General features: G+C 40.4%; 2 protein-coding genes across 5 annotated transcripts in view; one reads left to right on the top strand and one right to left on the bottom strand.

The window, feature by feature from the left end:
* The first annotated feature begins 405 nt into the window (after window positions 1–405).
* On the top strand, window positions 406–4,454 carry armc7 (armadillo repeat containing 7). Its single transcript, XM_088323582.1, has 3 exons — window positions 406–607; window positions 2,505–2,648; window positions 3,937–4,454. The coding sequence occupies exons 1-3, from the start codon at window positions 532–534 to the stop codon at window positions 4,281–4,283; spliced, it is 567 nt and encodes a 188-aa protein (XP_088179708.1). The 5' UTR covers window positions 406–531; the 3' UTR covers window positions 4,284–4,454.
* Window positions 4,455–6,048: 1,594 nt separating this feature from the next.
* The window catches only part of LOC148346878 (uncharacterized), a 40,486-nt gene continuing 23,783 nt past the window's right edge, over window positions 6,049–22,751 (bottom strand). For all 4 annotated transcript variants that reach the window (XM_088323112.1, XM_088323111.1, XM_088323113.1 and 1 more), the window contains 13 exons: window positions 19,567–19,636; window positions 19,444–19,484; window positions 19,237–19,379; window positions 15,222–15,434; window positions 14,374–14,454; window positions 14,224–14,288; window positions 10,095–10,221; window positions 9,712–9,882; window positions 8,730–8,814; window positions 8,540–8,655; window positions 7,461–7,628; window positions 7,297–7,389; window positions 6,049–6,504 (listed from right to left, as the gene is read on the bottom strand). In XM_088323112.1, the coding sequence (XP_088179238.1) occupies window positions 6,388–6,504; window positions 7,297–7,389; window positions 7,461–7,628; window positions 8,540–8,655; window positions 8,730–8,814; window positions 9,712–9,882; window positions 10,095–10,221; window positions 14,224–14,288; window positions 14,374–14,454; window positions 15,222–15,434; window positions 19,237–19,379; window positions 19,444–19,484; window positions 19,567–19,636 (1,490 nt within the window). In that variant the 3' untranslated portion in view covers window positions 6,049–6,387. The remainder of the gene's footprint in view (window positions 6,505–7,296; window positions 7,390–7,460; window positions 7,629–8,539; window positions 8,656–8,729; window positions 8,815–9,711; window positions 9,883–10,094; window positions 10,222–14,223; window positions 14,289–14,373; window positions 14,455–15,221; window positions 15,435–19,236; window positions 19,380–19,443; window positions 19,485–19,566; window positions 19,637–22,751) is intronic.

Genomic DNA, 22,751 nt, shown 5'->3' with positions numbered 1-22,751 from the left:
TACACTGAGGTTCGCAGACGCACTGACAACAGGGGACTGATAGTACTGGGTTCAAATAGTGACAGGGAGCCAATCAGAACCCGCGGCGGTTGTGGCCAAATGAGCGGGCACAGGTGCATCACATCAGTAAGCATGACATAATGGCGTCTTGAAAAGTTAAATGGTAAATGGTCTGCATTTATATACTGTGGCAATTTTCAAGACACTGAAGACCTCCCTAAGCACATTACAATGTGCTTTACATTTATCCATTCACACACGCACGCGTATTGTGGCTTGACCATTCTATGCCAATTGTGTTTGTATTTGTAATATTCAATAAAAAATCGTTGGGGGGAAAAACAATCGTTTTCCTGTTCACTTTTAGGCGGAACAAAATGCATGGAGAAGCATTCAGCAGTCGGACGCATTTCACTGACGGGTAGCTTCAAATCGCTGCGTCTTGTTAATACAGAATTGATATTTTTGTTTCCGCTTTCGAGACTCTTGATAATGTCTGTAAAGTTTTAAATAAACTGTAAAACAAATAACATGTGGAAGAAGGAATGTGACCGCTTTGAATATTTGCAAACGCTCGTCACAGAATTTCAGGACACCGAAAGTGATGGTAAGCTGACAAATTTTGTGTTCCTCTAAAACAGGGTGTCGAACCCATTTTATTGGGAGGCAGATTAGCTTGCAAGATGTGGGTCTTTCCGGGGGCTCACATTTAAATTATGATTAAGGGGTGTCAAATTTGATTACAGTATACAACGATTATTGAGGGTCTCTTCACCTCAATATTTTTCCTTCAATAAGAGTAAAGTAAAACATCCATCCATTAAACCTGTTGACAGAGATCAATGTGATGCTGTGATTTTCCTGATTTAATTATCCATCCATTGTTTGCACTGCTTATCCTCAGTAGGGTCGCGGGGTTGCTTGCTCTCTTCGGGCAGTGGGCAGGGGACACCCTGAACGGGTTGCCAGCCAGTCACAGGGCACACAGAGACATACGACCATTCTCACTCACACTTAGGGACAGTTTGAACCGGCCAATCAAAACAATTAAATTAATTTCTGGTAGAGTTCATTTAAAGGGACGGTGTGTAATATTTAACGCCACCTAGTAGTACTAAATCGTTAATTCAGTAAAAATAAAAAATAAAACAGATCTGAATACTAGGCAAAAATACATAAACTAGCAACTTTTTTATTAAAAAAATCACAGATTGAGAAATGTGTATTCCTTTTACATATTGTGGAATTCCTACTGGAGTTTGCATGTTCTCCCCATGCTTGCGTGGGTTTCCTCCGGGCACTCTGGTTTCCTCGCGCATTCCAAAAAAAAAAAACATGCATGTCAGGTTAATTGGCCGGTCCAAATTGTCCCTAGGTCTGAATGAGCGAGTGAATTGTCGGTCTCTGTGTGCCTTTCGACTGGCTGGTTTATTAGTTTATTATTATTATTATTAACACCAGTTCAGGGTGTCCCCTTAAGATTGCTGGGATGGGCTCCAGTACTACCGCGACCCTACTGAGGATTAGCGGTGCAGATGATGGATGGATGGAATTCCTACAGAGAGGTCGCCACCATGTTCGTCTTGGATCTTGCTGCTATGTGGTGCTGTGTGGGGCTGTTTTTTTGTTCACCTTAGATAACAGTGCCATCTGTGGTAAAATATGACACACTCGTGCTTTAACTGTCATGACAAAAAAAGCCCACAGACACTGAATCAAATGTTTGATTTAGTGATTTAAAAATCTTAACATTTTATTTTTTATGAAAATGAACACCTTAAAATGAGGACTTTGCTGGTAATTTTATATCCATTATAGAAAGGAGCCAAAGCTTCTTTCAACTTCTGCAAAGATACTCAGGGGTAATTTTTTATTTTATTTTTTGGGGTTTGAATTCATATTGCTTTAAACAGCGCGTCTGTGACTTTTATTATGAGTACATTAATATCAGGGTGTGTTTTCTGGTTGATTAACGATAGTCAGCAATACAGCTACAATCGGTGCTTTGAAAGTGGTGCTCCAGACAGAAGAACAGCTTCAGCGACATACTCCTGTCACAGTCTTGTTCCCCAGACAGAGGAGATTATTTCTTCTTCATGCCATGATGCTCTTTAACTCCACCGGGGGAGTGAAAGCCCACATTAAACCCCACCCCCACATTTGCGTATTACCCTAATTTTATTAGTGTGTATTTTCGCAACACTATTTAAATGCTCTTTATAAACACGTTATATTGGGTATTTTTGTATTCTATATCATTTTATTTTTTAACACAGGGATACTGCTGGAAGTGTGAATTTCCCTACGGGGATGAATTAAGTCTCTTTCTCATCTATCTGAGCTATAGAGCTATCTATCTATCGAGCTATCTATGCACCTATCTACCTATCCATCTATGCACCTATATATTTATCTATCTATGCATCAATGCTTCTATCTATGCATTTATGCTAAGATGATGGATGAGTTCCTAACGCTTTTCATGCAAATATATTTCTTTCTAGAGGCAAAGGAGCAAGTTCTGGCCAACTTGGCCAATTTCGCCTATGATCCAAAGAACATGGAGCATCTGAAGCAGCTCCAGGTGGCTGATCTCTTCCTGGACATGCTCACAGAAGACAATGCCAACTTTGTGGAATTTGGGATAGGTGAGGATTCTAGAAGTCTTAAAAGGAATTAAATTCATTGTTGTAAAAATAAGGCATTAACTGGCATTACAACGTCTTAAATCGAATTTTTGAAAGTCTTAATATATATTAATAAAATATATTTGTTTGGATTAAAAATATTTAGTAACATTTATCAATTGTTTGTTTTAATAATCAATTTACTCTTGTGGCAACATCGCATGACCACACGCAACTATCAAAACGGTGATGTGGTTTCAGTCAGAACAGACCCATGACTTGGGAAAGTGTACTTTAAATGAGAAGTGGCTGTCAGGTGAAGGTTTTTGCCATGGCTAAAAGCTGTGCGAGGTAATGTCTACGCGGCACAATGCATTGTGTGCAATAAATACGTGTTTTTTTTTGTATGTTTGTTTGAATCACTTGTGTTCTTTTTCTCAGCTTGGTCTTAAATTTGATTACATAAAAGCATCCAAAAAGTCTTGAATTTAACTTTCCTTAAGCTGTAGGAACCCTGGGATTGCAGAAGCACTTTTTGTTTTTGTCTTAACAAAGTAAGCTCTTGCCCCAAATCAGTATGCCGGGGCATAATGGTGTGCCTAAGACCTTTTCTAGTGTGCTGTGCAAAATTGTCTAATTTTATTTTTGCAGCTTCAAAAGTTTTGAGCCAATAGTGACCAATTCAAATATGGATTGACACATAGTTTAGCGGATTAAATTCCCAACGTAATTTGACGCAATTTTACGAGCTGTATTGAAATCTGAGCCGAAAGTAAACGTGCACAAATCCAACCCGGGAACTATTTTTCCGCAGGATTTTTCCGCACAGGTGTGCAAAATCAGTGAGTCAAATGTTTACAACTCTTTAACAATGTCTAAAAAATAGACAAAGTAAAATACATGAATGCAAAGTTTTGAGAGCTGTGAACTGCCTCTTTTGGAAATGCCTATACAGTACTTACCATTTTCAAAATGTGTAAAATCCAATGTTCAGTTTTTGGAGTTTGATCAAATTTGACAAGGTACCAGGTAAGGCTTTAAGCTATTGTCTGACCTGTTTTCCAGCAAAGATGCCCATGATACACACATTTGGCAGGCATTTGAATGCAATAAAAACCCATTTCTGTGTGTTACAACTCAGATCACTCAATGTTAGTAGCCATTGCAGTGATTATTTCAGTTCATACTCTCTCAAGAACAGCATTTTTTGGGGTACGTGGATTGGGACTTCAGGCGAATTTTACAGGAGCGGTAAGGGGTTAAATAGATGGCTAGTAACAGATATGTTTCCCCTTGTTGACTGCAATAGGAGGGCTGTGCAACCTCAGCATGGATCCGGAATTTTCAGACTTCCTGGTGCAAAATGACGCCATCCCTCTGGTCACAAACTGTTTGTCAAGTGCCCGGGAGGAGACAGTCCTGTCAGCCATCAGCACGCTCATGAACCTTACCAATCCACCATCAGGATTGCGCATCAGCGATGTGGCCATCGTGGAGTGTATGTTACGCTTCTCCCTGTGCGAGAGTCCTCGTCTGCGGAACCTGGCTCACATTTTTCTGCAGGATTGTTGCAGCAAGGAGAAAGTGAACCAAGTCCAGCAGGGCATGGCGGAACGGACACAGACAGCTCTTGGCATCCCCATGCCCAAAGACTGAAGGAGAAAGAATTGTGTTTGCTTGAGATCATGTTTTGTATTATGGTGCTAAGGCAAAATTAGATGTTCATTGGTGAGCACATGTCAAGAATAGAAATGTCTTTATTGTAGGGCTGCAACAACATATCGATGAAATTGATTCAAATCAATTATTAAAAGAGTTTGCACCTAATTATCTCATTATTTCACCTGTTCTGAGATTTGAGCCACTTTACTTACAGGGTTTGTGCAGGTGCTTGAAATCCTTGAAAATGCTTTCATTTTAATGTTTTTAAGGTCAAGAAAATACTTGAATTTTTGGTGAAGTGCTTGAAAATGCTCGAAATTGTTGCCATTGACATGTTTAATGGCAGTCTGACTTGATACGCTTTTTATATATACATCTAATATAAAAGTCTGTGTGAAAATGGTGGCTACATCCTCATTATTGAGTTGTCATGTGACACGTTGCTGCCCCATTCTGTCGTATCCAAGAGGACAGATTTATCAGACTCGTCAAGGAAATTCCGGCTCTTTTTCGAGAAGTGGCTCTTTAGGCTTGGCTCCTCAGTTTTCGTTTTGAGAGTGATATACTGTGAATAATAACAAAACATTATGCACCAAATTATTATTTAGTCGTCTCATATGTTTTACAGGAGATCCCTGAAATACACATGAAAAGTAAATGAAAATATACACAGATTTACAACACAAATGGTAAAATACAAACCAATATTAGCTTGTAATTTTAGATCAGGAGATGGTGTATGTGGTTTGCAATAATCTGTGGTTTGCAATAATCTGTGGTCTGTGCAGCCCTTTGAGATTCATTAGGATTAAGGGCTATACAAATAAATATAACTTAATTCAATGACAAAAAGATGGTAATGTTTGCCTGAAAAGGGATGGCCACCAACAGGCTGTACTTGCCCAAGATACACCACAGTAAATGGTGCCCCTATGACCCAAGTGGTTAAAGGATCCATCCATCCCCAACCAAACCAACTTTTTCTCTAATCTACTAGTCCATCCCCGTGAGAATGTTTGTTCCATTACGTGGACCCAGAGTTAAAATGTGTTTGACACCCCTGCTCTAGAAGGTAAAAAAACACTATGCTAGAACCCACTACACTGAAACACAAGTATGTGCACGCGGCACACAGGTAGCTTGACAGAGGCTGCAATAATGATTTCAGCCAGAAGATGGCATCAGGAAGCAGACACTTTTTGAAGTTACAGCAACACCTTTAAGAATCTTCCCTGTGTTGAATTAACCATGTTATTTATTTTCTAGGTACTTTAGCAGCACTATTGAAAATTGCTAATTTGGTATTGTCGGAGGGCAGCATGGCGACGCAGTGGTTAGCGTGTGTGCGGCACAGTTCTGAGGTCATGAACCTCCTGTGTGGAGTTTGCATGTTCTCCCCTTGCTTGCATGGGTTTCCTCACACATTCCAAAACTGTGCATGTTAAGTTAATTGGCCGGTCCAAACTGTTCCTTGGTGTGAATAAGCGAATGATTTGTCTGTCTCTGTGGGCCTTTTGACTAGCTGGCAAGCAGTTTAGGGTGTCCCCTGCCCACTGCCCGAAGATAGCTCAATGGGCTCCAGCACCCCCGCAACCCTACTGAGGATAAGCGGTGCAGATAATGGATGGATGGATTGTCCAATTGATTCATGCAAATTGTGTCTCTAATGATGCGATGTTCAATAACAAGCAATAATAGCTAACCTTTGAAATTTTTCTATTATGCCACCTGGTGATGACAGTATTAGTTGTTGACACAATTTAAAATGACCCTTTTAGGGTATATCTTTATTTACCACTTAAATACAAAAACAAGATTGAAAGGAGAAGGACCAAAATGTAAAGTGCTTTTAACCAAAACCCAAATTAAAATGATGCATTTAGTGCAATTGTGACTTAAAAGGCATCATATTTTTGGTTATCAACGTAAGACACAAAAGGTCGTTTGGAGAAGTTGTGAAGCATTCAAGGTCAGTTTGTTAATTTTTAAAAGTGCTTAGCTCAACAGTACAGAACAACATGAAATGACAGAAATTATACCAAATAGAAAAGATTGTCTTAACCCATAGATTGCCGCATGTATGAAAATCAAAGTGTGTTCAGGATTCCCGAGGCAAGCCGTGGACTCGGAAGCGATACATGCACGTGTACTCCTGCTGACCCCAGTTGGACAGCACCTGCACTTCGATAATTTGAAAAGCACGTTCATTTTTCTCCTGTGGAAAGAAAACACATCTTTGCATGTCACTTATCCTTTAGGACAAAGGGTGGAGTTAAATGTATAAGAGTCGTTAAAAACAATTTAAAACTGCCAAAAAGTTTATATAACATGGGTCTCAAACTGAATTTACTGGGAGGACCGCCGGGGTTAGGGTCTGGGTTAGGACCACATCGGCTTTTCCATCAGACAAGCACCAATAAAAACATTCCACTGTTCTTTAGTTCTAAATATGATAAACATATCACTCTCCTCAGGTGTAGTTTCAGCAGCTTTAAAGTCAGCTGTTATTAAACCTACACTGAAACGACCCAACCTTGAATCCAGAAACTTATGTAATTATAGACCTGTGACGAATTTGAACGTGGCTTGGATGAATGTTGAGGAACGAATGCAATATCGGGCATTCCTCCTCTGCCATATTTTGGCTCTGTGCATATTTTGGGGCGACGCCCAACAAAGTCCTCTCCAAAATAAGTGGCGGCAAACGTGGGGCTTTTTATACTGTGTTCTTATGATCAAGTGATGTTTTTCTCTGATTCGCTTAGTCAGCAACTTGGGAATTCTTATATCAACATTGTTTCATAACATCCTACCAGATGTCTGTTATCAGCTCTGTTGTCAGCTCCAAAGCTGCTGACTTAGGGTTAATCCACAACAAGATCAAACTCATGCAGGTCGCACTGAAATTCAGCTTTCATATAATAGCAGAGGGCCCTAGAACTATCTTCTTGGTGGCGACAAATGGTCTGTGGGTTTGAGACTCATGTTGTAAAAAGTGTAGACTCACTGTAACATAGTAGGTCTGCAGCGCTTCTCCATCTTCCTGATATATGTAAGATCCCAACACTGTTCCTCGCTCCTGTGCAGCGTTGTCCAGACCCTAAAGAGAAACGTAACTCAAAGAGCTAGAAAAAAAACAAATACCAGAAAACTTGATATGCTAATGCTTACATAGACTCTGAAGTCTCTGGGGGCACTTTGCAGAGTACCTCTAGGTGCTAAGGCTTTCGGGATGTGCTCTAGGGAGAAGGCAGTGGGGAGGATACTCATGGATAAGCGGATAACCAGAAATCCTGTTGACCCTCGAAATGCCCAGCAGTTCCCCGGATGGACATTTGGCTGAAAAAGCACAAGAAAACTTTGATACAGGTGAAAGTGAATTCTGTTTCAAATATTGGACACGTGCAAATGAGATACAGGGTTTGTACACTCTTTTCATGGCCAAATTCAAACACTTTCTAGGCCAATTGTGTCATTTTTCCAGTACCTTCAAAGAAATCCAGTGCCAATTTAAAAATATTTTTGTTGTTGACTTTGATAACTGAATTAAAGTGCAAACATTGCATGAATGAAGATGAGTAAATACAGGTACATACTGATGGCAGATGGAAAACAGCGATGTCATATACATGCAATGAATGTTATAGGTAGATAATATAATGAACTTAATTTTAAAGTTGTCCGTTATATATTCTGATTATCGATCCTTAATATTTTGCAAATAATGTTTTTTTTTTTTTCCCGATTAGTAGTTGTCTTATTGTGTTTCAAGATGCGAAAAATGGGGCTGGCAACTTTATGGCTGGGAAGGCAACTTTTCAGAGTTGTCTGCCCTGGTGTCCGGTAACTTTTTGTCATGCGTCTCAGACACTGGTGACAGTGATGTAAACAGCGCATAATAGTCAAAATAACAAACAACAGTGGGGTATAGTGGTCAAAATAAAAAAATGATATCCTATGCAGTTGTCAAAAATCAAAACCAGAATAAAGTTATCACCCTGCAAAAAAGAGGGAGTATTCTAATGCAAAATTCTAATTGAAAAAAATGGAGTTATTCTATTATTACCACACATTTTGATTGCTAAAAAAATGCATCTGAAATGTATATCGTAATTCAAATAAAACAATGTCAAAGTATGATATTTTTGTTATGTTTATTCAATACATTCTTCAGTTTTCTTTTTTTTGCATATTAACGTTTACTTTCAAGTATTTCTTTCAAGTAAGTGCTAAAGAAAGACCCAAGTCACCTGGATGACAACCCTCGGAGACTGCGAAAAGTACCACAGAGGAATTCCAAACAAGCTGAGCAGGGCCGCTTTGGTCTCATAAGTCTCAGAACAGCGAGTGCTCAAAATGCTGCCACCTTTTTTAGAAAAAAATGAAATTGAAAAAAAAAACCCTTTCGGGTATCACATCAAACATTGGGTTGCTTGAGACCTCCTGATTCTAATGCGTAGTCGGCAAGGCCGGTCTGGTCGTGGGAAAAACGACGCAGTGCATTTTTGATCATTTCGTCAACGTCCTGCAAACAAAAGTCAAGTTTTTAGGTGGTGCAGATAAAAAACTGTTCTTCTTGTAATTTAAAGTATTCCCAAATACTTTTTTTTCTTCAATCAAACACAAAACCTGTGCGGTTTGTCCCCACAATTATGAAATTATCCATCCATCAATTATCTGCACCGCTTATCCTCAGTAAGGTCACGGGGGTGCTGGAGCCCATCCCAGCTATCTTCATGCAGTGGGCAGGGGACACCCTGAACTGGTTGCCAGCCAGTCGCAGGGCACACAGGGACATACAATTTGCCCGCTCATTTACACCTAGTGATAATTTGGACCAGCCAATTAACCTGACATGCATGCTTTTGGAATGTGGGAGGAAACCCACGCAAACACAGGGAGAACATGCAAACTCCACACAAGAGGTTTGATCTCATGACCTCAGAACCAATTAACCTGACATGCGGTCCTGGTTACCCGGTTAGCAGCTCTCAGTGTTTTGTTTTTTGGGCCAGTCAGCCGTTTTGGCTACTCACCCTCTGTTGTACCATTATCGGATTCACCTGCTGCACAGGCATGTCCATTTCTCCAAACAAACTACTCAAACTTTGCTTGAAACACTCCTTCTCAACTAATTAACAGATAAACCAATATGGTGACTGTCTGTATGGTGTTCGCACAGGACGTCACAGCTCAGGAAGTCAAAGACGAGACGCACATCTTCAAAATGCATTATCTGTGTACCGATTTAATATGTATTGATTTTATGCAAAAAGCGTTGCCTCACATTTTGCATGTGTAAGAATTTGGGAATACCTTTAAAGGGAAAGCCAATGCAAACATGCCCTTTACATTTATACTGTGTTCCTTTTCATTGACTCCCTTTTACAGCATTTTCTATGTAAAGCTTTTACATAATCACCTTTCTGGTAAGCATCATCTTCTCTCTTTCTCTGAGCAACTCATCATGGCGGCACTGGTCCAAATTCTGGCTGACATTGTGAAGAAAGCTCCTCTCTAAAGAGGCAAGATATGCCTGGATCTCTTTCTCAAAGAGCTGAACACGAACTTCTCGCTGGATCTGAGATGAAATCTGTTAAGAATGGAAATAAGAAAATTTCATTCAAGACGATTTTGGGTTAAAATGCAAGCATCATCTTTCAGGTTGGACTGGTAGAATAAATCAATTCACAGAATCAATATGTCATTTTAATGCCTTAGATAATTCAAAGCACTTTGTGATTTTCAAACCCAAATAAACTTCTCAGAGGCTATTTAACAACACAAAGATTTCGCTCAGCTTACAAATTTCATGTCCACCCGCTGACATTCCAGAAGACCTTCCATATCCTGCCTGATGTTCTTAACAGCCGCCTCTAGTTGATGCATGTTTGCCAGCAAATCTTCATGGGACTGACTGTCAAACGCCATGCTATGAAATAGATCAATCAGAGCCCAGGAAAAAAAATTGACACATGATAAACAGGCATATGAGGAGGAATCTCTAATCCAATTGATAAAAGTAGTGGGCCGTTTGTAATACACAAATTACACTGACGAGCTATTGATTGTAAAGTCTATGCGGAGATTATATGTGATACCTATCTGGGGGCTGAAATTTACACATTAACCCTGAAGATTCCACGGGTTCTCCAATGTTAAAGTCTCATCTCATCTCATTAGCTACACCGCTTATCCTCAGTAGGGTCGCGGGGATGTTAAAGTAAACCCTAAAATTAAATTCATATGTTTCTAATGCCTTTGCTTGTGTTATCACTGCGCAAAAGTGGTAAGAACCTTAGCCGGGGCCTAATAAGTTAAATCATTATGTTTGGGTTTGGGCCGGGCTTTGCTCTCGCTTTTATTTTATTTTTTAAATAGCCCCCGTCATTGTTCTTTGTGTTACATGTTGATGATGTCAGTGTATGGTCTGTTTAATCTCCTCATGCTGAGGTTTTGGATGTTTTTCTTGCCCTCTTATATGAGGGGAGGGTGTAATAACGATCTATACAGCACTTATTATAGCCTGACACATCTAGAGGAGAAGAACACCCATGTGCGGATGCTGTTCCTGGACAGTTCAGCATTCAACACCATCATCCCACAACATCTGGTAGACAAAATGAGACTCCTGGGTTTCAACACCCCCCTGCGGAACTGGCTGCTGGACTTCCTCTGTGACAGACCCCAATCAGTGCGGATAGGTCAGAACAGTTCAGATGTCATCTACCTCAGCACGGGCTCCCCCCAAGGCTGCGTCCTAAGCCCCTTGCTGTTCACCTTGATGACACACGACTGCGTCCCTAGGTCCGCCACAAACCACATCGTGAAGTATGCTGACGACACAACAGTGGTGGGCCTCATCAGGGATGACAACGACCTGGCCTACAGAGAGGAGGTGGAGCAGTTGGTGGGCTGGTGCAGGGACAACAGCCTGGTCCTGAATGTCGACAAAACTAAAGAGATCATTGTCGACTTTAGGAAAAACCAGCCCAACCATGCCCCACTCTGCATCAACAACAAGGCTGTGGAGGTTGTCAGCAGTATCAAGTTCCTAGGGGTGCACATTACAAACAAACTCACCTGGTCCGTGAACACTGCATCACTGGTTAAGAGGGCACAGCAGCGCCTGTACTTCCTGCGGAGGATGAGGAGAGCCCACCTGCCCCCACCCTCCCTCATTACATTCTACAGGGGCACCATAGAGAGTATCCTGACCAGCTGTATCTCTGTGTGGTGTGGAGGCTGCAGCGCTACCGACTGGGGTAGTGTGAGGAGGATAACGAGGACAGCAGAGAAAATAATCGGGACTACACTTCCCTCCATTCAGGACATTGGCCAGAAGCACTGCCTATCCCATGCTAAAAACATTACCGGGGACCCCTCTCACCCCCATCATGGACTGTTCACTCTGCTAGCCTCTGGGAATAGGTACTGCAGTGTGCGGTGCAGGACCACCAGGCTCCGCAATAGTCTAGTCCCCCTGGCCATTAGACTGTTAAATGGTCAATCTAACATATAGTTAACTTAAATCTAAACGGCTGCTAATCTGACTTTTTGCACTACTGGCAGTTTTTTTTATAGCTTGCCACTCCTTGCACATTGCTCTCTGCACTATTGTAATTACAGCGTTATTGTTACAGTGTTAATGTTACTGTGTACCTGACTTGTTAACCTGACTGCCCATTTTGCACATCTGGTTAGCTACTCTTCTTGCACTATCGGCACTATGGTAAAATACTATACGTAGCCAAAATACAATACAACATTATTTATATCTGTACATTCAAGGAAACTGTGGGGGTCAGATGCATCGACATTTCGTTCTGTATACACGTGTACTAGAATGACAATAAAGTAGATCTGAATCTGAATCTGAATCTTATTGTGAGAGCTATACAAATAAATATGACTACTTGACTCGTGTCCCGCGAAGGATTCAGTGCCCCTTTCGGGCAGTGCAGCCCGAATTTCCGCGCTTGAAAAGGCGCGAGAGAAGCACTGGATCTATAGTGCGGCTCCTCCACCAAATGACACAAAGATTAAGAAAGAGCAATAAGAAGTGGATCATATTTATACCAAAAAAAAAGTCAGCGAGAGAGAGAAACCCTGACAGACAACATATGAAAATTCCGGTTTTCATCTAGCTCAGTCCCTCAAATCAAGTTTATTGGTCGAACTCTGGCTGTGTCGGGCTTAAATACATGCAGACAGACCCAGGTAAGGCTGGATTATTTTTTGAGGCCGGATTTTACCTCTAACGTGCAAAAAATATTACTTGTTATGGACCTTATGTTTTGGGACTAATGCATTCCTGATAAGCAATTGCTTTTCCCAGTAACAAGTTCTAGAAGGTGTTATTAATAATATTTTGTAACTTAACTGTCATTACAAAAATGTGCGTACTTAGTACTTAATAATTGGTCATGAATTAAACCTTATTTGACTACTTATTGTTCCTCCTTCACTTAAGATGTGACATACAAACATCAATACGCCAGCAAAGCCCAAGAAAAGTGGGCGTGTTTATATTTACCTACAAAAACAAAGAGTGCAACTGTAACTGTATTCAGAATACGATTTTCTCCTCACTGAGATATTCTCCCTACTAGGGCTGCACGATTAACAAAAATCTAATCAACATTGCTATGTGACGTAGTGCGATTGAGTTATGGACAGCAACGCAAACAAAACTCCCAAGTAGAGAGCGCTGTTTACTTAAATTTAACCCCTTAACCCTGTAAAATTCACATATCTTAATCCAAAGTAAGTTGAATGCTGTTGTTGAACCATTTGAAGAATCTGGACGATTTTGGTCTCTATTGAAAGGTAAGATTCTCAAGTTCTGTCCCCGACTGAAATAATCACTGCATGTGCTACTCACATTCAGTAATCCAAGTTAGAACACACAAAAATAGTAGGTTTTTATTCTTGTCAGATTTTTTTAATTTGCAATCACATGCGTGGGCATTTTAGCTGGAAAACAGCTGTGACAATACCATGAAACCTTACCTGTTCCCAGTTCAAAGTTGATCATCATCTGAAAAACTAAACATAAGTATTTTATATATTTTCTAAGGGTATATGTGACTGGTGACATCATACAGACACGGCTTCTCAACAGTCTAATGGCTCTGTCACTAGTATCAACCCATGACTAAATAAGTGGGATTAAAAAAAATGACCCCATGGGTTGTCCATCCATCTATTATCTACACCACTTATCCTCAGTAGGGTCGCGGGGGTGCTGTAGCCCATCCCAGCTATCCTCGGGCAGTGGGCAAGGGACACCCTGAACTGGCTGCCAGCCAATCGCAGGGCACACAGAGACAGACAATTCGCTCGCTCATTCACAGTTAGGGGCAATTTGGACTGGCCAATTAACCTGACATGCATGCTTTTGGAATGCCTGGGGGAAACCCACGCAAACACGGGGAGAACATGCAAACTCCACACAGGAGGTTCGATCTCATGACCTCAGAACTGTGCCGCATGCGCGCCAACCACTGCGCCGCCATGCTGACCCACGGGTTGTTACTCTTCAAAATCTTTAAAATAAAACACAGTGGTCATATTCCAGGCATTCCTCATAGAAGTGTTCATGACGTGATACCTTTAATATTTTACAAATTACACACTTCACTCATGGAAGAATGCGTTTACCCAAAAAAAAATACCAAAACTAGCACAGATAATGCCCCTTTCTTTAAAAATAGAAAATCGCAACACTGATCTGAGAAATCTTGGGTTTTTTTCTCAAAATCGTGCAGCCCTACTCCTTACCACATATACTCACATCTAAGCTGTATTTACAACAATAACAAAAACCTAATTATTTTTTTTAAATGATGTCATTTGCAACTTTAACTTATTACCCGTTTTCAGTAACGCGCCCAACACTGGTCAGAAGCACAGTGGCGAAGGCTATGCTTACCTGGCAGCATCACATGATATCTGCGATGCGGCTGTCATGGTGGCTTCTTGCCTCAATTTTGCCTCCTGGAACACAAGATTTTGTTGTAAACCAGGCCAGTTTGGTTCGCAATCTCTTCTTTGTGTGCGTATATGTGAAGAGGAAGCGTACCTCAACTTTGGCTACCAGGTTCTGCAAATTGACCTCCACAAAATCCAGACGAGACATTTGGCTCTGCAGCCAAATTATTTCCTGAAGAAACAAGTAAGTGTAATAAAAACAAAATGTTAGTAAACATACCAGCAGAACCAGATACAAAAACTGACATGTTTTAATGCCTTACAATTCTTTAAACCCTAGTATGTTCAAAGTGAAATTGCTGTACGGCAGTGAATAGAAACCTACAGTTATCAGAGCCAATACTTTAGGAACCCCTGATACACTAGATAAAATCAATAAAATGACAAAATAGTATCCAATATAGTATTACTACTAAGAGTTTATGTTTAAATAGGATGTAAAGGAAAAATAAATATTTTATATTTCTTTAGCGTGACATGACATGGCCTGGTAAGGTAACAGGTGGATAAAGTAAGAAGCAGACAGAGGATTCATATTAAAAGAGATTGTTGTGATGGTTGTCATGCCCTTTTAATGATTCACTGGCTGTAATTGACTATTTGTAATAATAGCCTCGATCTTGGCTTGTTTATGGCCAAGCAACTTGGCAAAGGGTAGCGGTCTGTGTGCCTTCTTAGCATTTCTTGATCATTGCAAGCTTCGTTTTCATGGTTATCATGTTTTTGCTGCTCCCTTTAGCCTCAATGTGAGCCTTGGGACCCGTTACCAATAATAATAGTGTGGAAGCAAACCCTGACCTGGTTGAACTTGCCTAATACACACTTGAGGAAGTGGTAAGGGGGATCCGTGAACAATTATTTGATTTAGTTCATATGATGATAGTTTTTTATAACCACTAATTAGGAACACCAAATTTTAAAACAAAGCAGAATGACTACCTGCTTCCAACTCTCCTTGTTATCATCCATCCTTCTTCTCAGCAGGGCCAAGTGGTGGTCCGCAAGTCTTCTGCTCTTGCTGTTACGTGTGATATCCGTGAGTGCCCGGAGCATCTCGCCATGTCTCCGTTCCACCCTCTCAGTGCTGGCTTCTACACGTTCCCATAGCGATGGCAGGTTGCGCTCCAGATGAGCATGTCTCACAGACTCTGGCTGCAAAGGGTTAAAAAAGTACTCCATTAAATTACTGGTGCAAAATGGGAGAACTCCAAGAAACTTTCTTCGCAAAAAAGCATGCCATTGTTCAGTACATTTACTTTCTTCCTGTCCTCGGTTGAACTAACATTCATTCATGCTATTAGGTGGCAGCAGATTATTTATCAAGATATTCTATTTTTATATACTACTTGTCTCTTCATAAGAAAGTAGAGGGAAATATATTTAACAAGGATAATAGCCCTGCATTGCAGGGCATTCTACTTGGGCAAAGTTGTCAGACCGGAAGTTTCACCTAGACCTCAAGGAACCAAGAAACTGCATATTCTCTTAACTATTTACTGGATTCCGGAAAGATTGAATACACAGCTGTGAAGGTTTTATTTTCGCATGACGGGGAAGAGGTTTTTATCCATGTTAGTGCTGAAACTTATACCGTCTTAGCCGCCCACCCACACAGCTGGCGCGACTCTGCCTCTTTAATGTGCCTATATGATACTTATGTGGTTCATACTGGATAATATGTGCTAGAGTGCTTTAGTACATGAAATACACCAAGCAAGAAAGGTCATAGCAGGAGTCTCTAACCTTTCTCAAGCTGAGAGCTACTTTTTGTTACTTAATAGCGCAAAGGGCACCTAGTTTGATTTGGATTATTGAAATAACTTTTACTACTTACTATGTTGTTACTAGATCAGGCGTTGGCAACCTAAGACGCGCGTGCCACTCCTGGCATGCGAGGGGTTAACCAGTGGCATGCAAGCGCACGGCAAAATGATCTTTTTTTTTTTTAAATGCGCATTTTTAACTGAAATTGAGTCATTTTCAGTTGCGCGTCGTGTTGTTTAAAAGCTTTACGGTAGTGCCCCTCCTCCTCTGCTCAGGCTGTGAGTGGTTCAGAGGAGAGGAGGAGATCGATGTTTCAACTCACAGAAACACGGACGCGCGATAAACGAATGAATCATGAACGCAAAAAAAATAGTCTTTTCCAGCCAGCGTGGACAGATGACTGGGGCTTTGTGCAAAAAAAAAAAAAAAAAAAACCTGCTGTTTGTGCATTATGCCTCGAGAGCGTTGTACCTCGCACGTCAAGTACTAAACGTCATTACGAGACGAAACATGAACATGAATTCAAGCATGAGTCTGACATGGCGCAGACGTTAAAACGCGCTGTGTCCAGGTACAGCAAACAAACACAGACCCTGAATACCGTTGTCACTGCTAAAAACACAAGCTATCACATTGCTCACTGCATAGCAAAGCACGGAAAAACATTTACTGATGGCGAATATATTGAATGTGTGTGTCTATCACATTGCTCACTGCATAGCAAAGCACGGAAAAACATTTACTGATGGCGAATATATTGAATGTGTGTGTCTATCACATTGCTCACTGCATAGCAAAGCACGGAAAAACATTTACTGATGGTGAATATATTGAATGTGTGTGTGTGTGTGTGTGTTTCAAGTTTTGATATTTTCTGCAATAAGATTTCTTGGATGAATGGTATGGTAGCAGTCCATATGACTTGTTTTTTTGATTGTAGTTCAGTGTTGATGAAGAATGGTTGAGTGTTGTGGTAAAAAGTTGATGTTGCCCACATGTTGTTCAGCGAACGAGAGAGATAGAAAGGGAGAGGAAGAGAGACAGAATGAGAGGAAGAGAAAGAGAGGAGAGAAAAGGGCGACCGAGAGACAGAGAGAGAAAGGGAGTTTTTAAATTGAGACTTAAGACACACTTCTATTCCAAAAGCTTATGATTGATGCCCACCTCATAGTCTTTTTCCGATTGCCTGCTTGGCTGATGCGAAGGAGAAGGACGATTTGAGATGAGTCAGCGGACCAGCGTCTGACCTAAAGCATGTCAACCCCTGCATTTACCAGCTGGCAGAGATGGGAAGCTGCGTCGCGGCCGTCATAGACTTTCTGGACTAGTTTACAGGCGTCATGCTTTTTCCGGACATTTTCAAAATCTTACCTGGTGTTTACTATACTGTGTACAGTAATGCTAATTCTGATTCACCCTGGTCAAGCCTGGAAGGGGGATTACCACATGTGAGGTCCTTTCTCAAGGTTTCTCTTTTTCCCTCACACTGAGGTTTTTGAGTTGTTCCTTGCCCGCATGCTGGTTTAAGATCAGGTAATTGTGCAATTTTGTAATTGTAATCCTGTGCAGTCCTTTGAGACATTTTTGTGATTAAGGGCTATATAATTAAATGTGACTTGACTTGTCATTCATTTTTTAGTTTATTACTGAACAAGAATAGTGGAAGATAAATTGGTCAATTATATGATTTCAATTTATATCCATGTTGAATATTTGGACTTGTGTAAAATTACAGCTCTGTTGGATATTAAAAAATGTTGTGCGAGTCATTAATCTTGGTGTGGCACACTGATTTACAAGAAAATTTGAAAGTGGCACTCCACACCAAAACGGTTGCTGACCCCTGTACTAGATTAATTATTGGAAGTCGAAAGAGAAGAAAACACGAAAGACACTAAGGGAAAAATTTAAAAACAACGAGAGAGAGATAGAAAGGGAGAGGAAGAGCGACAAAATGAGAGGAAGAGAAAGAGAGGATAGAAAAGGGCGACCGAGAGACAGAGAGAGAAAGGGAGAAAGAACCAGAGCAAGAGCACAGGAAAGAGGAGAGAACAAGAGAAAGAACAAGAGGAAGAGCTAAAGAAAGAGAAAAAGACAGTAAGGCAGGGAGAGACAAGAAAACAGTAAAAGAGAAGGAAAACAAGAGAGAAGTATGGTTAAATTGACTCAGTAGACCACGTATTTTTTTTTAAGAAACCTCAATAGCTAGATAATATGAGATTATTCATTTAGTTTGATGAAGCGGTTTAAGATCGCACGACAAAAAAATTAAGCCTGTTAATACCGTGTTACTGTGTCCCGTTTCCTCGAGTATTATTAAAACTATATATATCTTGTGTTTCAACATGGGTACATGCAGTCTATAGTCAGGTGAGGGTTCTGTTGTGAAGGATTTTATACATTTGACTATAAAGGATTGTATATGATTGAATACAAGTTACATTTATTGAGTTTAGTGCTGTAGTTATTTACCGACTGTGCCTTTGTTCGATGAGCAGTGAAAGTTCAGGGCACAGGCATGAGTGATGGAAGATGTTGTTTACAGAACGGGACGTACTGCTGATAAAATAATCAGCACATCCAGACAAAGGGCGGCAGGCGTTGTTTTGAGAACAAGGCCTTGATGACGTAGAAACGCTTGGTGTTTTGAGTGTTCCAGACATCGCGGCACTCTTCTCAGAGATGTTGGAGCCCAGGGGGCCTTGTTGGTGCGCCCATGGGAGGAGTCGGCACACCATTGTGCGGGGAGAAGATGGCCAGTGAGGAGAGAACTAAAGGACTTCAGAAGAAGGCTTCCCAGAGACTCCAACGACACTATTTCGGCCGTTTTCGACGGAGTACACCTAGTTAATTTGTTAATGAAATTAAATCTGCCCCCGTGTGGAAATGTCGGCTTTCCTGTTCATCTTTTCCATCAAGAAATGAGTGGCATAAATTGTTGTGTGAATGTAAGTTGTGTTTGGTTAATAGAGTCAGATAACCAATTCGAACAATTTGGTAAACGGTACATTTTGATATTAATTCCCAACAGTAGGTACAAACTGTTTTACCTTTAGAAATTGTACTGTAAAAATGTTATTTATTTACAAAATATATAAATGTATATATTGGGTGTGGCTTAAAGTCAAGTGCAGCTTATCGTCCGTAAATGATTGTATTTCAAAAGGTAAAAGTCTCAAGATAACGTCACCTTTTCTGAGGCCTCTACAGCTTGCTTCTCCAAAGAAGAAGCCAGATTATCAACCAAGGACAAAGCAGGACCATCGGATTTTAAAGTAGTCCACTCGAGGACACTTAAAGCTGGGAAGCCATCCAGGCCAAGCATACACAAACCTAAGGAAACAACAAGATGATACATTTCCGTTTTGAAGAAATTAATGTTTGAGTAAAAACATACTGAATGGGACCAGAAGAACCAAGAAGAGTGCAATGGGAGACCTGGATGGGGTTTAAAACAGTATGAGTTTATGACTATATCATATTAAAAAATTCCTGCAAAATCATTCTTGAGCATAATTACCGGGTCAGCAGAGGTTTTTCATTTTGTTTCCTGATCCACTTAAGCACATCACCCAGCTTGGGAGACGCATCTAAACACACATTTGATAAAACATTAAAATGACACAAAGCAAATGTATCATCTGAGAGTTAACAGTTCTCATGAGAGAAGAATCCATCTACCAGGGAGTTAAGAAGTTTCACAATGGTAAATGGTCTGCATTTATATAGCGCTTTTCAAGTCAATGAAGACCTCCCAAAGCATTTTACAATGTGCTTCACATTTACCCATTCAAACACACACTCACCCACCAATAGGGAGTCAGCCATGCAAGGCGCCTACCTGCTTATTGGAGGCATTAGGGATTCAGTGTCTAGCCCAAGGACACTTCGATATATAACACGGAGGAGCCCGGGAATCTAACCTGCGACCTCTTTATCCCAAGACTATGGAATTACAAAATTAGCAAGCAAATAATTTAAAGGAAACCGTTCACGTATAAGAAATTCTACAACAGGGCTATCATACTCATTTTAGCTCGGGGCAACATGGTAGAACAGGGCACAGCCATTTTAGTCATTAGGTGACCAAACCCCCCAATTCCAACCCTTAATGCTGAGCGCCAAGCAGGGAGGCAATGAGTACCAATGTTGTAAGTCTTAGGTATGACTTGGCCGAGGCTTGAACCAGCGACCTCCTCCCAGTCTCAAAGCGGGCGCCCTACCATCTAGGATACCAAGCTGGTCGATGCAGCCGCAGCCAAACAGGGCGCAGCCATTTTAGACCCAACTGCTGTGTTGGGAGTCATTAGGTGACCAAACCCCCCAATTCCAACCCTTAATGCCCAGGGATGCAATGAGTGCCAATGTTGTAAGTCTTAGGTCGGACAAGTAAATTAATGGCATTAATAAGTGTGCCTACTGGGGGTCTTTTAGGAGGCTTATTAAATTATGATTCAAGGATGCAATATTTAGTTATAAAACAATTGAGGGTATTTCTTTCAATCAATATTTTTTCTTTACCAGGAATTAATCTATTATGGTGTTTATCAAGTGTGCATTTATAAAAAAAAAAGGAAAAAAGAAGAAAAACAACAATTGAATTATTTTCCACTAAAGTTTAACTCAGGGAAACCCAAGCAGACCGATAATTCATAAAAATATCATAAACACTAAATAAATAATTTTAAGGCACAGTGTTTAAAATTTACTGCCTTCTAGTGGTGCAAAAACTTAAGTAAAAAACAAAAACATTGATTTGAGTAATAGGCAAAATACATGAACTATCATACCAATGTTAATTTTTACATATGTATTAAAAAAACAGGTCAAAAAATGTGTATTTCTTTTAATTGGTAGAATCTCTACCTAGAATTTGCTGCCAATTTTGTCTGGCATCTTGCTGATACTCTGTTCTGTGGCATTGGTTTTTATTAGCATTAAACAATACAGTTGCTTCCAGTGGGCAAAAAATACACATTGGGGCTTAAATTATTTTAAAGTCTGCTTTTTATTTTTACGAAAATATTTAACCAAATCTTTGTGTGCCCTGTGACTGGCTGGCAACCAGTTCAGGGTGTCCCCAGACCACTGACCAAAGATCGCTGGGATGGGCTCCAGCACCCCCGTGACCCTACTGAGGTTTAGCGGCACAGAAAATGGGTTGATAGATATTTAAACAAAATATGCCAACTTTGTTGGTAGATTTAATGTTATTCTAGAAAGGAGCTAAAGCTCCTTTAAACGTCTGCATTTTGTGTTTTTTGTAGTGCCTTAAACAGCGCGTCTGTGATTTTGATTTCGAGTAAAATAATGTCGGGATGGGTTTTCTCACTGTACTCTGGTCTGGATTAATGAGGGTCAGCCAATACAGCTACACTGGGTGTTTTTCGAGTGGCTACGGGGACATATTTAAAACAACAAGTCATTGTCGCGATCTTGCTCATTTTTCTCTAGCGCTTCTCTCAGCAGTGACTGAGGGGGCACATTTGTCCCACAGGCCATGAGTTTGACACACGTGTTCTACAATCTACTAAGTGATCAAAAAAGGAGGACAGCACTCAATGTCAGTGACAAAAACAAAAACTTAATCAGTGTACACATGTCCACATTCAGAAAGACACAAGCGATAGAAACCAGACAGCAAGCAATTTCAGAGAACCAACTACTTTTTGTTCTACAAGAATTGATGACCTTTAATGTGAGAGGATGACAACAATGTCCTGGTCTCAGTCCAACAAGATGAAGTCATCCAACTAACACCACACTGGAGGAAAAAACGCTTCTTATAGGGGGTACAATTTACATGCAGGCACAGCATTCAGTACATCAGCTCAATCTAATCTCTTAACCTTGAGGTAATTGTGCCCAGTTTGGATATGCATTGAATATATTCTAGATTTCATCAGGAATGACCGCAAAATTTTGAGGACATAACAAAAATTTACAACTTTGGATCTCATAAATGTGTAAGTTGGTATATAATTTTAAATAGGCAATTTAATATGAAACTATTTTAAGTTTCTAACCGTTTTAGACATCATATATACCAAAATCACTCCAAACTACGATGGGTCTATGAGAGGAAGGTGTAATAAGAGTCTGTAGTCTTTACGACTTCTTGTGATTAAGGGTTATACAATAAACATGACTTGACAAGGGCATACTTGGCCAGGGCCCGCCAAGCTTTTTAATACGGCCTGCCCAATGAAAATGGTAAAAATATAGTTAATATGTTAATTTCAAACTACTAATAATAGACAAATGTTTTTTTTTTTTGGTGGCTGTCCCCAGTGTCCCTTCGTGACCTGCCCCACCTTTTCCATACTGCGCTCAAGGCCAACATTCAAATAATTGGATATATTTTTCTGTACTTGCTCATTTTTATTGTGTATAGTGATGCAATGCTTATTGTACAATGTGATACTCAAAATGTCTAACCAGATAGTTATTCCCCAGTGATTTAGAATGTAAAATCAGTATTACTGAACCCTGCCCCAAAACAATGCAGCGGTCTGGCTCATCTCTGAAGAGCGGAATGACTCAAAGGCAACCAGATGTTGAAGGTCCTGTATCTGAGTCAGATAAGGAGGCTCTGTACTTGCCCTGGACACACCATTCTCTACACAGGCCTCTTTTCAGTCATATTCAGTAAACAATTTAAAATTTCCCCTAAAAAAAAACCCACAACATTCTGGAGAGCCACTT

This window comes from Urocampus carinirostris, chromosome 19, assembly GCF_059441175.1.
Source record: "Urocampus carinirostris isolate Australia breed hairy pipefish chromosome 19, RoL_Ucar_1.0, whole genome shotgun sequence".
NCBI classification, from domain to species: domain Eukaryota; kingdom Metazoa; phylum Chordata; class Actinopteri; order Syngnathiformes; family Syngnathidae; genus Urocampus; species Urocampus carinirostris.
This window is presented reverse-complemented; position numbering and strand designations above follow the sequence as displayed.

What these genes read in the sequence shown, in the direction of transcription:
- armc7 (XM_088323582.1), top strand. Translation starts at nt 532, where the DNA reads ATGTGGAAGAAGGAATGTGACCGCTTTGAATATTTGCAAACGCTCGTC. An exon ending in TCAGGACACCGAAAGTGATG is followed by an intron (nt 608 to 2,504) that starts GTAAGCTGACAA and finishes ATTTCTTTCTAG; the next exon opens with AGGCAAAGGAGCAAGTTCTG. An exon ending in CTTTGTGGAATTTGGGATAG is followed by an intron (nt 2,649 to 3,936) that starts GTGAGGATTCTA and finishes TGACTGCAATAG; the next exon opens with GAGGGCTGTGCAACCTCAGC.